Source organism: Taudactylus pleione, unplaced genomic scaffold, assembly GCF_031769625.1.
Source record: "Taudactylus pleione unplaced genomic scaffold, aTauple2 ptg000015l, whole genome shotgun sequence".
Taxonomy (NCBI): Eukaryota; Metazoa; Chordata; class Amphibia; order Anura; family Myobatrachidae; genus Taudactylus; species Taudactylus pleione.
The window spans coordinates 15,945,058-15,960,322 of NW_028284417.1; the positions used below are offsets into that span (position 1 = coordinate 15,945,058).

The 15,265-nt window shown below is 43.8% G+C and overlaps 1 protein-coding gene across 2 annotated transcripts in view; it reads right to left on the minus strand.

The window, feature by feature from the left end:
• UBE3D (ubiquitin protein ligase E3D) overlaps positions 1–15,265 on the minus strand; it is a 274,128-nt gene that overhangs the window by 229,559 nt on the left and 29,304 nt on the right. For both annotated transcript variants that reach the window (XM_088471808.1, XM_088471802.1), the window contains exon 2: positions 12,672–12,868. In XM_088471808.1, the coding sequence (XP_088327934.1) occupies positions 12,672–12,868 (197 nt within the window). The remainder of the gene's footprint in view (positions 1–12,671; positions 12,869–15,265) is intronic.

Sequence of the window (15,265 nt, forward strand, 5' to 3'; positions counted from 1 at the left end):
TGTTGAGTGCTTTGAGGTTGAGAATCGGACGATATGACCCATTGGGTTTCTGTACCAAAAATAGATTTGAATAGAAACTCTGGCCCCTCTGGGAGAATGGAACAGGCACTATAACTCCAGCCTAGAGCATAGTGTGCAATACCTTCCGCAGCTCCGTAGCCTTGTTCCGGTCTGATGGTAGACTCGTGGTGAAGAAGCGAGCCGGGGGTCTGTGCCGGAAGGAAAGGGCGTATCCGTGGGAAACCACCTCCAGAACCCACGCAGGCTTGTCATCTGGCTTGGGGGCCGGACGTCTGGTACTCCATGCCTGCTTCCGGGGCTTGACCGATTTCTTAGGGCCAGCCTGTCGAGGAAACGACTGTGGTTTGGGCCTGCCCTGGGCCCTAGATGACCGAAAGGACGATGGTCCAGAACCAGAAGGAGCAGTGGCCGACGGGAGACAAGCAGATTTGGCTGCCGCCAGCGTGGCCACAATCTTATCCAGATCCGGACCGAAGAGAACTTCTCCGGTAAACTGCAACGCTTCCAGACCTTTCTTGGAATCTGCGTCCGCCTTCCAGGATCGCAGCCACAAGGTGCGACGAGCAGCTACCGCTGCTGAAGAAATTCTAGACACCAGAGTACTAATGTCTAGAGCCGCCTCGTTGATGTAGGTGGCCGAATCACGGAGATTGCCAATCAACTCCGCCTGTTCAGTCGGATTCAAAAGAAGCCTCTAACGAATCCGCCCAGCGCTCCATCGCTCTGGCAACCCAGCAAATGGCCATAGCCGGCTGTGCTGCCCCCCCTGCAAGGGAATAAGCGGACTTCAGGCAGATTTCTACCTTGCGGTCCGTAGCATCCTTAAGGGAGGACATGGATGGCATCGGCAATGTGGCACTACGGACAAGACGGGTCACGTGAGAATCCACCTGTGGAGGGGATTCCCACTTAGCAAAATAATTATCCGCGAACGGATAAGCCACCGCCAGGCGTCTCTGCGGCTGGTATCTTTTGCCAGGTTGTTTCCACGCCTCCTCTAAATGGTCCACCAACTGACCCGAAAGAGGAAAGACTGTGGCATCGCCCTTCACATCTTTGAAAAAGGCATACTTAGATTTAGCCGCTGGGGGAACTTCGTCCTCAATCACCAAGGCTGTGTGGACCGTCCGAATAAGTCCAGGAATATATACTTTGGACTTAGCATCAGCGTCCTTAGTATGGAGAGGTTCCTGATCGTAAGGATCCAGAATCTCCCCATCATCAGACGTCCCTTCGTCATCCTAAGGAGCGGACAGAGACGCCACCGGCCTTTTATGAGGCCGCATCACAGACTCCCCTTGCAACACATCCGACAAGTGCTGTACAGAACTCGTCAGGGAGTTAACCCACGCTGGCTCCTGAGAACCCGGGAGCGGGGAAATAGGGAGACTGTGGGGTACCACCAATTGTCGTGGGAACCCCTGCATGGGTGACGACACCACAGACTGCTGGGACAAACCCATCGGAGTAAACGCGGGCTGCGGAGCTAACTGGCCCACTAAAGCTGTTAACGCCTGAGCGAAACAAGCCCAGGGCGGCTCCTGTACCGGTGCTGTAACCGTAATAGGCCGCGCCATGGACAAACACTGCCGGCAAAGGCCTTCCGCGCTACCCTCCCCCTCCGCTAACGGTACTTTGCACGTGGTACACTGTAGCCGGAGGGGAAAATCACTTTCAGACATGATGGCACCACGTATGTGACCTCTCTCACCAATTAAGTATTAAATAGGCGAGAGACCACCCTGCAGCACCGCACCGCAAGGGCTTTAGCAGAAAGAACAGGGACAGTAATAAAGCTGACAGTTTAGAGAAGAAAAGTTACAGGCAGCGCTAGCACAGTCACATACAATGCAGAGAAATAACAATTCCTGCACTAACAGCGCTGATCACTCAACTACACAGACACAGGGCCTGGTAGGACACAGCGCTGCATACACAGACCTGAGCCACAGCGGAGGAGAGGTATGCGGGGGGACCCAGACCACGATGCTTCCGTCCAGCGCTACCAGCAGCGTTCACCATGCGTTCTGGAGAAGATGGCCGCCGAGGAGCAGAGAGGAGGCTGGCCTGGGGGAGGAGCGCTGCCACAGAACCAGTCGGCAGCATGCAGAGAGGGCTGTGTGCAGCGGAGGGAGGCGCCGGCTGCGAGACAGGGAGAAGGCGCGCTCCCCTGGCATGCATTTAACCCCTGGGACGCCGCAGCGCTACCGCTCTGCTGCGGTCCGCTGTCCCAGGGGGAAGTGGAAAGCGCAGGTTGGTCGCCTGGCTCCACGCTGCAGCCAGTCCCCAGGGAGCCCCCTGCCTGGGGACTTAGGACCATGTGACCAGCGGGGACCCACCGCGGGACGCCGCTGCTTACCTTTGTCCCCCTTGGATCCGGCCATGGTCCGGAACATCTGGGGTCACCGCTAGCTGTGACCCCAGATGCTCACCAGCATCCCCGGATCGGTACCGGCGTTCTGGTACCGGCGGGGGTGTAGGGAAGACAGCATGGACATCAGGACTGACTGTCCATGCTGTACATCCAGATGTGCAGCCACAGCTGCACTGAAGAAAGCTTCAGGGGCTCTTCTAGCCCCCACTCCGACAGGTGCACCCGACGCCGGCCGGGCACCAAACTAAACTGAGGTGCCTTGGCTCGGGGGCGGGGTATAGGAGGGGGACCCTAGTGCATCCTGGGAGGCTGAAAAGCTTAACTCTATGGTGCCCAGCGACTGACGTCACACCTATACCCCCCCAAGGTATCCTGTGGATACCCTATGGACCCTGAAGTAGAAAGGGGGTTGGTTCACTGGTTTACTGCATATGCTTATTTATGGAATTATGATCATAATATGTATGTATCTTGGGATCAAGGTATTATTTCTTTGTGTAGGGAAATGTTGTAATATGCTGGATTCTGTTAAATTGATGCCGATTAGGAGGAAAGATTCCTATGAGAACATGATATACATGTCTTCCACACCATAAGCCCAAGGGTGGATTGTATTGGGATAGCAAAATGGCTACTGACAGCAATTTCTATTCATGGTTCTTATGTGTGTATCAGACATGAAGTGGTATCAGGCATGAAATGGTACAGGAATGTGGAAGCAGACAGGCCATAAATCCTTTAGGCGTTGTCTACTGCGATGTACGCTTGCATTAAGTTTTAGAAGTCCTTATCAGTAGTTAACCAATAAAGTAGTTTGAAGTAGGTTTATGCCCATATTAGTAAGAGTTAGATGGGTATGCAAGTAGGATACTATATAAACGAAGAACAAAGAAGCTTCCAGTGGCCTGCCCTATGCCTGGACCAGAGACTACAGCTGGTGGCCAGGATATTGTTCGTTCCAGCTCTATTCTGAGAGGAGGCTCCTGGATCGTGTAACCATCTTATTTTCCGAAGCTAAGTAACTATTATTCTTCCATATCTTGTTATCTGTTGTAATAAATTATATCTTTTTTCAAGATACTGGTTTGTGTGGCTTAATTAACCTTCTGTATCCAAGAACCTTATCTCGTTCCAACGGGAACACACACTCATATTTTCAGTACAGATAATGCTTATAAATACATTGCCTTGATCTCACATAGCTAACAGGTACAGTGCTGGGGCAGAGAGGGGTGTGAGAACAGGCAACAGTTGGGAGAGTGCTGGGGGTGAAGTCAGGTGGCAGCTATGGCATTGCTGGGGGCATGTCCTGGGCTGCTCAGTTGACAGGTAAGAGGGAGGGAGCGGGTGGTGTCGGAGCTGGCCCCCCGCCTGGCCCCTCCAGCAAGCACAGGTCTAGGTAATTAGCACCCACTCCTCCCCTTTCGGCATCCCTGGATAGCAGCTGTGGCAGTACTGGTTAGGAGCAGGCTGTGCTAGGGTTAGCAGTTATCTCCTTCCTGCTAGGAGACGCCAGTCGTTGTACCAGAGCCATCTCATCCAGCATGAGCTGCAGCCACAGCTTGTCCCTCAACACCTGTGGACGCTATAGCGCGTATTTGCGCTCACTGCAACTATTCAAACTTTAACAGCATTCTCCGCAACATTTGTTTTGGTAAAAACAACCATTTCTGATTAGGTCAAAATTAGTTACTGTCATAAATACATATAAATATTCTGTACAGATTAGTGGATTTACACACCTTGCATGTGCTTTAACAGTAAGCAAAACTAAAATGCTTTGCATTTTCACTTGAGCTTTTTATTATACTGCATATTGGCTCTATTTTCCCCTGTCTAAGGTCTATGTTATGTGGCTTCAGCCATTTCTGGAAGAGACATAATTCCTTCACACTTTTTACAAAACTGGCAGTGAAAAGTTAGAGTAAAGTTGGGTATACACTGGGCCTCATTCAGAGATGGATGGATTTGCAGAGCTGCACACAAGCGGCTGTGCAAGTAAGTCCATCTAAAATGCAAATGTAGCAGGAGTTGTCTGTAGGAAACAGACACCTCCTTGCTGCTTCTGCAATCCCAGCTTCGCGACCAGCCTGGGATCACCATCGCGAACCATCGGTTGAAGATGAAACTTACACAGCCTGGGGATCTGGCAGCTTGCTAAGCTAGGAAATCTGCGTCCACCGATGCAGACCCTGGCCTCTTCCTTCCCAGAAAACAAGGCGGAGCGCTGACCAGAAACTCCTCGCTCTGCCTCCCAAGCGCATCAGTCTGTGGCTGGGAGGCACTGCGAGCAAACTCTCAGATGGAGGGCTGCAAATTGGGTCGTACATCTCTGAATCAGACCCACTATACGATGTGTGAAGCCAGCGATGATGCGTTGCAACAATATATTGCGTATACAGTACACACTGCAAGATTCAGTGTACAATGACGTTACAAGCTGCATGTAACAGAACAGAGCCGTGTCGTTCATTGCATCATCCCAAGTGAAGAGCAGATGTAATGAACCAATGAATGACCATCGTTAGCAACAGATCGGATGTACACACTAAACAATGTGTGTACGATATATATCGTTCCGATCCACGATGGAATGATAAATCATACGATTTATCGTATAGTGTGTACCCCAGCTTAAGCCTGAACAATGTATAGCGGCTTGCAAAAGTATTCAACCCCCTGAAAAGTCAACAGAATTGTCTGTATTAAAAATTACACTTACACAAATTGTTCCAGACAGTAATTTGCATTGCAATCTACTAGGCTCTGAAAGTAATTTTTTCTTTTAACTCAATTATATGCCTGTAGACTATTATGTAGCCTTTTACTATCTTATGTATGTCTGACTATAACATTATCTTTAACTAGCTGATGTACCCGGTTTCACTCGGGTAGACCTTTACTGTTTCTATTTCCATCTCACCACTCCTTCACCTCTATATTAATGCATCCCCTCCCTCACTGCTATAGTAAGATAGCAGTGAGGGAGGGGACTAATACATACACTGTGTACTAATACATTCCACTCCCTCACCTCTATGGTAACATATTATTCTTGCTCACCTCTGTAGTAACAAAGTTCGCTCCCTCGCCCGTGTTGTAACACATTCGACATTCCCCTCCTTCACCTGTGTAGAAATACAAACCTTCCCTCACACCTGTAGAGGCACATTACCCTCTCTCACACCTATAGTAAAACATTCCCATCCCTCACCCGTATTGTAATATTCCCCTCACTTACCTATGTAATAACACATTCCCCTCCCATACCGATGTAGTAAGACATTCCCCTCCCATACCTGTGTAGTAACACAATCCCTTCCCTCACCTCTAAAGTAACAACTTCCTCTCTCACTGCTGTTGTAACACATTTGCCTCTCTCACCTATGTAGTAGGACATTCCATTCCCTCAGTATTCAATTAAGGGAGCCACACCAACTGCCAGTGATGTTTGGCAGCACTTGGGATGACAGCTGGTGTGTAAAGAACTGTGCTGCAGCCACCATGAGACAGTAAGGCAGGACATGCACAGGGGGAAGAAACATTTTAGCCCTTTAGCCCACTAAGCAGGGATTTTTTTTACAATCGACACCTAAGGAGGTGATCCTTAGGAAACGAATTTCAAAAAATCCCTTCTTAGTGGGCACCTACATCATGGAAGGAATATACTTCCCGATTTTAATCTTTCTAGGTCCAGGGGTTTCACAGAATGCTCTCTGGTCTTAGTTTCGCAACTTTCATTGAGATTCACAGTATGACCAATGTTATTTGAAATATGGGGTCTTTATCCATAAGACTTGATCTTTTTTTTAATGATACACAGGTAGAGACTAATTGAAAGCCAATTGTCAGGGCAATAGCTTTCATCTGTGTAAACATGGAGCTTCCATAGTACAGGGGTTGAATACGTATGCAAGCAGATTTTTTTCAGTTCTTATTTTTCAAATTAAAAAAACATTTAGACAATGAATTATGAATTTGAAAAGTTTAACTTTTACTATAAGATCTTACAGATTCACACTAAAAATACTATCTGTATAGGCAAATCTGAACAATTTATGTGGTTGAATTATTTAGCAAACCACTGGTATATTACCTTTACAATTCTTTAATTAAAATAGGAATGATTGGGTTTAGTTGTTCTGCAGCCAGTTTATTACAGCCAGAGAACTAGTTTTAAAAGGGTGCCAACATCACAGATCACCACTCTGGTAAAATTTTTTAAAAAAAGCTTCTTTATTTTAGTTATAAACAAGTCTAGCTTTATAGCATTGGCTGACCTGAAAAGCTGAAAAACAACACCTATAGTACAGAAAAGCATGTGGATATACAGTATAACTACTGCATGACATTACTTCAGACAGCAAAAATGAAATACTCCAACAATTAAATACATAACAGCGATAAGCATAAAGCTTATAGGAAGGTTTATTGGATACACAAAGTGTCTGTGGGTTTAGTACAGAATATTATATAAAAATGTATCTCCTACAAAACAACATTATAGGATTATACAGTGCAAAATATACACAAATGTTTTCTTCAGCTGAACACCCGATCATAGCAGGCAAACCTCTGTATGTCCCTGCTCAATAAATCAGTATTTCTGTATCAGCTAAAGCGCGGCTTGAATCCTCAAGTGTTGTGCGAGTTGGAAACAGAACCCGAGGAGTTAGAACTGTGTAGCAACTGTTACACAAGCATTGTCATTTACTGTCAACATCTGATACAGTGTTTGATGTAGTGCAGTGGGTATAATGCAGCTGTTTTACGGAGGACAATTTGGAAACTCAAAGTTCAATCTATAAGCAATTCTCTCATAGCTAAACTACAGTCTGAGATATGTATGATAACTATAACTTTGAGGCCAGGTCTCAGAGGTCCCCACAATACAAGGAGAGGTTAAACTGAGGAATACGTATATAAAGACACAGGAAAGAATAGGGAATGTCAGTAAAGTACTCTTGTGTAAGGCGGTCCGGAATCTTTGGTGCCATACAAATCATGATGATGAGAAAGTAGGAAACCCCTTATGGTGGACTCCTTTGTAAGGGACATGGATTTAGAAGTAGGTAGTGAAAGGAAGAAGGAAAACATATTCCTTCCAAGGGCTGCAGCTAAAGGACACAATCTAAACATTGCTCAAGCAGCAAAACAGAAGGATGAGGTAAGGTGGTCATGGAAAGTCATTATGGAAGGGAAGTACAGAAGATATTCAGGGAGATAGTTACTGCTCTTAGACGTGCAGAAAACTCGAGTGTCTTGCATATGGGAGTGAAAGCAGGATTCTTAGAGCATTTAATGAGTGGATGAATAGTTGGATTAAGGAGCGAGGATTTGGGTTTGTTGGACACAGGCATAATACTTGGTCAGATATGGATCTATACAAAAGATTGCCTGCACCAAATTTGTACCAAAGCCATAAAATTAGGTGCACAGTTCAGTAAAATTAATAAGTCAGGAAAAATCAAACTGTCCCCACCGAATAAGGTATTAATAGAGCATTTCTCTAGATCAGATAATATAAAAACTATTTAATAAAGCAGAAAAGGACAATAGAAACTATTAAGAAAAACAGTAATAGAAATGTTCAGGCAATGGATACAAAAGTTTGTAACTTAGGGAAAAGAAACCAGAACGAGTGGCAATAATGATAAGGATTCTGACTATTACAGAGTCATGACCGGGAGATAGGTTATGATTCTTCAGTTCTATCACATCATTAATGAAAAGAAAAGGAGTAAGTACAGGAGATTTCAGACTGCTTGAAGTGGGTCTGCTGTAGGTTCAATCAGAATAGGAGCATCCCAAGTTCCTTGCAGTGGTCGGAACCCACTTGCATAGAAGCCATCCCTACAAATGGTAACAGAGGTAAGTATGCATGGGAAAATGTAGAAGTGATTATAGGTTAGAGTGGAGGGTTATGAAAGCATGAATATTGGGAAAAATGAAACTGTTTTAAAAGCAGCAAACCTTCGTGTCAGGTGTCATTAACAAAAACGAAAAAAAAAAGTCAAAAACGCTCTCAAAAGGGCGCCAAATAATAGGTCATGAGTGCACAAGAGAGAATACAGAGAAAATGACACAGTTCTGGGCTGGTACAGAAGTGAACACAAGACAGACCTAACGGCATTATTGCGATCAAAGAACTAAATGCATATACGAGTATTTAGAGTTGTACACATCTCAGGCCCTATCTGTACCTATTTGTTGTAATCATCAGTTCACACTTGCACCAGCTCTATCCTTATATATAGGTCTGAAAACACAGGTAATTAGGCATGTGCACAACTCTTCATAACCAACAATTCTCTGAACCGAGCCTGCATGCGATCACCACTTTACCACCCAGCCAGATTGGATCATGCTTAGTTGGGAACGCCCAGCTCAGGAGCATGCGCAGTGCAAACTTAAAGACACATCCGCAAATCTGACCCTTTTGTTCAGTAGCTACAGTAGGAGGAAGAGGAAAGGGACCTTAATCAAGTAGCAGACATATTTATGCATGGTAGATATTGATATATCTACAGAGGACAGTATCCTGACAGAATGTAAACATGTCACTGACATACATTCGAGATTACTAAAATTACATGATTATCCCCAGAGGTTTGGAATATAACAAGCATAGTCATGCTACACAGAAGTGGAAGTAGAGAAGAAGCCGACGACTACAGAGCAATGATCCAGACAACAGTAGCTGAGAGACTAAAGGAAATGCTGCCGAAAGAAGAAATTATACAATAGCTTAAACTATGACAAACAGAATGGATTTACTGGAGGAGTCAAACAAATCTCATTATTTTTTTTTGCCTTGGTGACAAATAATAGATTAGGGTGGATCTGAAGCTCATACCCTTTTTACACCAGCACTAAAACCGGGTTATTGCAGGGTTAACCCGGGTAGCTCCTTGGTATAAAAGGGGAAAGGGCTGGATTGCCGGGTCGAGTTACCCGGCAATCCAACCCAGGTAATTTGCAGGGTTTAACACGGGAATAACCCGTGTAACCCTGCAGTGTAAACGGCGCGATCCGGGTCAGGGTGACCTGGATCGTGCTGCATGCCTGCTGATTGGCCGGCTTCAGTGGCGCTTGGAGATGACGTCATCTCCAAGCGTCCACTTTAGCGCCAGAAAAGCCGGGTCTCTGCAGACCTGGCTCCGGTAAGAAATTCCAGGTCTGATCTGGATTGGAACCCTGTTAAAACCTCCGGGTCAGACACTGAATTTCGGTATAAAAGTGGTAATATATAGATGATAAATGTTAGTAAGTCTTTGATAGGGCTGTAGTGTGCCCTGTGTCAACCCCAGCCCCTGAGCATGTGTCGTCATGATGTCACAATGAGGGGTCAGGGCCACTGGATCAGGGAGAAGTGGAGAGAGCCACCAGGACTGGTTTAAATAAAATTTAGGTTTTTAGGATTCTCCCTTATTACTATAACTTCCAATTTATAAATATCCAATTTATTGTATATCCAATTGATTACTCTAGATGTATTATCTGATTGTATAGTTTATTCAATGCATCTATTTTTATATACAGGTTATTTATTATTCCATGTACATTCCTTATAATTCATGAGATGCCTGTCTGTAGCCAATGTCCAATACTTATGTTATTTATTATCATTTTGATATTCAATGGTTTTAAGTCCATTTTACGCACGTGTACTATATCAATGTTAGCCAGCTCCGCAAATCAAAGGCAATGATTGGCTACACTTTCCTACATAAACAGTATCCTTAGCAACAGTGTTCAATATCTCTGATTAAACAACCATTCTGATAAGTCGGATAAATGCGTCAGCCGACATCTATTCCTGCAAGCACGTCCACACATGTGCATCTCGTCCCATACTGATTAGTTAGAGCTCCTGAAGCCGGTAAAACTTGCCAAAGCTGGGACTACACCAGCTTTGGTCCACTCCTTCCAGCACAGATCCTCAGTCACTGAGGTTTCCCTCATACTACAGCCATGGCCAAAAGTTTTGAGAATGACACAAGTATTGGTTTTCACAAAGTTTGCGGCTTCAGCGTTTTTAGACCTTTTTGTCAAATGTTACTATGGTATACTGAAGTAAAATTAATGAGCGTTTCATAAGTGTCAAAGGCTTTTATTGACAATTACATTAAGTTTATGCAAAGAGTCAATATTTGCAGTTTTGACCCTTCTTTTTCAAGACCTCTGCAATTCGCCCCGGCATGCTGAGCCACATACTGACTGATGTCCACCCATTCTTGCCTAATCAATGCTTGGAGATTGTCAGAATTCGGGGGTTTATGTTTGTCCTCCCGCCTCTTGAGGATTGACCACAAGTTCTCATTGGATTACGGTTTGGGGAGTTTCCTGGCCATAGACCGAAATTTTAATGTTTTGTTCCCCGAGCCACTTGGTTATCACTTTTGCCTTATGGCAAGATGCTCCATCATGCCGGAAAAGGCAATGTTCGTCACCAAACTGTTCTTGGATGGTTGGGAGAAGTTGCTCTTGGAGAATAATTTGGTGCCATTCTTTATTCATGGCTGTGTTCTTAGGCAAAATTGAGAGTGATCCCACTCCCTTGGCTGAGAAGCAACCTGACACATGAATGGTCTCAGGATGCTTTACTGTTGGCATGACACAGGACTGATGGTAGCGCTCATCTTTCCTTCTCCGGACAAGCAGTTTCCCAGATGCCCCAAAAAATCTAAAAGGGGATTCATCAGAGAAAATAACTTTACCCCAGCCCTCAGCAGTCCAATCCCTGTACCTTTTGCCGAATATCAGCCTGTCCCTGATGTTTTTCCTGGAGAGTAGTGGCTTCTTTTGCTTCCCTTCTTGACACCAGGCCATCCTCCAAAAGTCTTCGTCCTGTGTCATGCCAACAGTAAAGCATCCTGAGACCATTCATGTGTGGGGTTGCTTCTCAGCCAAGGAAGTGGGATCATTCACAATTTTGCCTAAGAACACAGCCATGAATAAAGAATGGTACCAAAACATTTTTCCAAGAGCAACTTCTCCCAACCATCCGAGAACAGTTTGGTGACGAACAATGCCTTTTCCAGCATGATGGCGCACCATGCCATAAGGCAAAAGGGATGACTAAGTGGCTCAGGGAACAAAACATCAACATTTTGAGTCCATGGCCAAGAAACTCCTCAGACCTTAAGTCTATTGAGAACTTGTGGTCAATCCTCAAGAGGTGGGTGGACAAACAAAAACCCAGATTCTGACAAACTCCCAGCATTGATTAGGCAAGAATGGGTGGCCATCAATCGGTATGTGGCCCAGAATTTGATTGACAGCATGCCAGGGCGAATTGCATAGGTCTTGAAAAAGAAGGGTCAAAACCGCAAATATTGACTCTTTGCATAAACTTAATGTAATTGTCAATAAAAGCCTTTGACACTTATGAAATGCTTGTAATTTTACTTCAGTATACTATTGTAACATCCGACAAAAAGCTCTAAAAACACTGAAGCAGCAAACTGTGCGAAAACCAATACTTGTGTCATTCTCAAAACTTATGGCCATGGCTGTACAGTATCAGCGCACAGTCTAGCAGCTATTTCATGAGTTCCAACTCATAGTTTCCAGCTCGGTCCTGGTGTAGCCGCCACAACTCATCTTTTGGATGTGATGGCATCATCTTCCATGTTTGTACACTACCAACATCATCAGTGTCTACATATTAATGGAATCAAGAGCTGCTGGGAATGGATTTTTTTTGTGCTTTAGTTTGTATGCATCTACTCAAGAATGGTAATAGAATAAATAAGCAGTATACTTTTATAAAGTAAGCCTTAGATATAGGGTACTACTGCAAACAAAAACAATCTAAAGATAATATTGGATCATAATTTTTCTTATTATACGTTACAGGGTATATCAGGAAGAGCAGAGTGGGTAAATCCATCAGAACTTCTTCACAAGGTTAGGAAAGATATTTTGCCTCCTACAGTAGGTCTTGGAACAAAACAGTATACTAAACCTTGGGAGAAGACTGGGAATCCCTACAGAGCTGTGGACAGTGATTGCATGTTTATCTTGTCTACTGAAGCGAAGTAAAATAATTTTCATTACATCTTGTGTGTGAGTTGTCATTCTTTTGCTGTGCTATAATTTAACGATTGCAACTTCGTTACCGGATACAGGAATAAGTTTTTCAAGGAATTATTTTATGTATAATCTAAAAACAGTACTATCTGGTATCAATTTTGGTACAAACCTTTGTAATCCCACTTGCTACTCTCACCATTTCCCCCACTCATTTACAGGTGCTCCATTATGCCAGTACCTGTAGTGCAGTCAACTTCAGCCTTTAATCTCACATGTAATCCTTCACCAGAGAAGTACTGTACATATCTGCATGTGGAAGGAACTAGTTTGACCTCATGTGGTAAATGAAGCTTCTCGCAGTTATCAGGAGACTGAATTTGTAAGGACGACTGAGTTACTGAAATGTCAATTGGAAATCGTTTTCCTTCAAGGCTCCTAAGAAAATAGAAAGACACAAACAGAGAGCATTTAACAAACGCTTGTTGATAAGTACTTTGCTCATTTACTTTTGCAATGCAATTTCAGAAAATAAATGCCTATAGCACACAATATAGTTCATATTGAGTGCATATAGTTACATTAAAAAAGGTCACATTTGATTGACACTGCTGAACCAAAGGGAAATATAAAATGAAACGAAAGCTACAACCAGAGGGAAATCAAACCAATCTCCAGTTCAATTAATTCAGTGTGGAGGAAAAGTAAATGGAGGGTTGGTTCTTCACCCATTTTTCCTTAAAATGGGTTTTACATTATTTAGATTTTACACCCTAAGCACAGAAAATTAAGGCTGCAGAAACTTAATTATAAAAACAAATATTAAGACATAGCCCTGCAAATGTGCTGTCAATACTTTCAAAAAGTAGATTGAAATCATAATTTGGTTTCTTATTAGCTATTTGGAACATAGATTTGTCTGATAAATGTGGGCATGTAGTTTTCTCAAACATAAAAGTTAATTTAATACCGGTTTATTATTTATTGTGTTAACATCTACACCTTTGCAAAATTGTACAGGTATAACAGTATTTACTGTATATGATATTGTCTGTACCAAAAAAACAAAAATTAGCGATGCTTATCTGTTAAGGGATTTTTGGATTAGTAAATACCCTCCAGAAATATACTATACTGTTACCACTTTTATGCTATTAAATATGACACTATTAGGCACATTCCCTTTCTTTATCATTTTAGATTTTCCTAACTGATCTATTTATTATAGTGAAGGATAACCACCACCCAAACGGGAAGTGTACTAAGGAGAAAGAGCTATTTAATCTGACAATATACAAACCTTTACTATAGAATGATCTAATGTTTTAATTTTTATAATATATACTGTATCGTATCTAAAGGTGTAGCTGTAGGCTAAGCGCCTCTGCCTGTCCAGTAAGCTCACATAACCAGTCATGACCGTTTATAAATATTAGGATATGTTGTAGTGGAGAACAACAGACTTGCATTTTCTAAAAATAAATTACAGCTTGACTGAAAGAATTATTCAGCAGTAGTTGATATATTAAAAAAGGCAGCTGTAACTTCCCCTGCTTACATAATATGTATGTCACATGACATATATGCAGAGAAGAAAATGAAGAGGCAAGGGGCACATGTGCAGTCTTTTCATCCACAGCCAAATTCTGTTTGTATTGCATGTTAGTTTTGTAGTAGCTAGAGAAGGTGCGATAAACTAGTAACCCTGCAAATTTGCTCAACTGCCTTCTGTGAATCTGTTTTATCTGGACATTCCTTAACCTTGGGCTTGATTCAATTCAGTGCAATCCTGAATTGCCCTAGGATGGAGCTCCCGAAGCTATTCAATTTAGTGTGCTGTTTGGTCCAACAGTTAAGTCGGAGAATGACAGTTCTCGAGACTTAACCCGGGTGTTTAGTTACGAGAACCATCATCCTCTGACTAAAGTGCTGGCGGTAAGGCTGCTAGCGCCGCGCTAAGCCGGATAACAGCCTCACGGCCGGCACTTTTGTCGGATTTCTTCTCGCACCCTCAGTAGGGTGCGAGAAGAAATCCTTTAGTCGGACCAAACAGCGCGCTGAATTGAATAGCTCCAGGAACTCCCCCACCGGGGCTATTCAGCATTGCGCTGAATTGAATTGAGCCCCTTGACTAGAGCACTCTGTAGGATCCTACAATTGCTTGCCAAATCACTTGCTAAGAAACCCATTACCCTTCGATTTTCCTGAGGTTAAGATTAGCACATGGTGATTATTCCTCAACAATTTAGGGCCTGATTCACTACAGATCGCAATATAGCATACGCACACAGTTCAAATGTGATAGCATGCTAATCCATAGCGATCGCGCTACATAAGGACGCCCACTTCACCTACACACACATCTGTAATGGAAAGCAAGACTGCGAAAACATCGGTAGAATCGAGTACCATCGGACCCATACGCACAGTTAAGGCAGGTCAGACCTCACTCAGGAATTAAACAGGGGAATACTGCAAAGGCGCTTATGCCATCATGAAAAACACCAAATAAGTGCAAAATGTATAATATTTAATTTAATAATTTAATCCCCCTTCAAGTGCCCCCAGTAGTAATCCCTTCAACTGCCCCCAGCAGTAATCCCCCCTTCAAGTGCCCCCAGTAGTAATCCCCCCTTCAAGTGCCCAAGTAGTAATCCTCCCTTCTAGTGCTCCCTGTAGTAATTCCCCCTTCAACTGCCCCCAGTAGTAATCCTCCCTTCTAGTGCCCCCCAGTAGTAATCCCCCCTTCAAGTACCCCCAGTAGTAATCCTCCCTTCTAGTGCCCCCAGTAGTAATCCCCCCTTCAAGTACCCCCAGTAGTAATCCCCCCTTCAA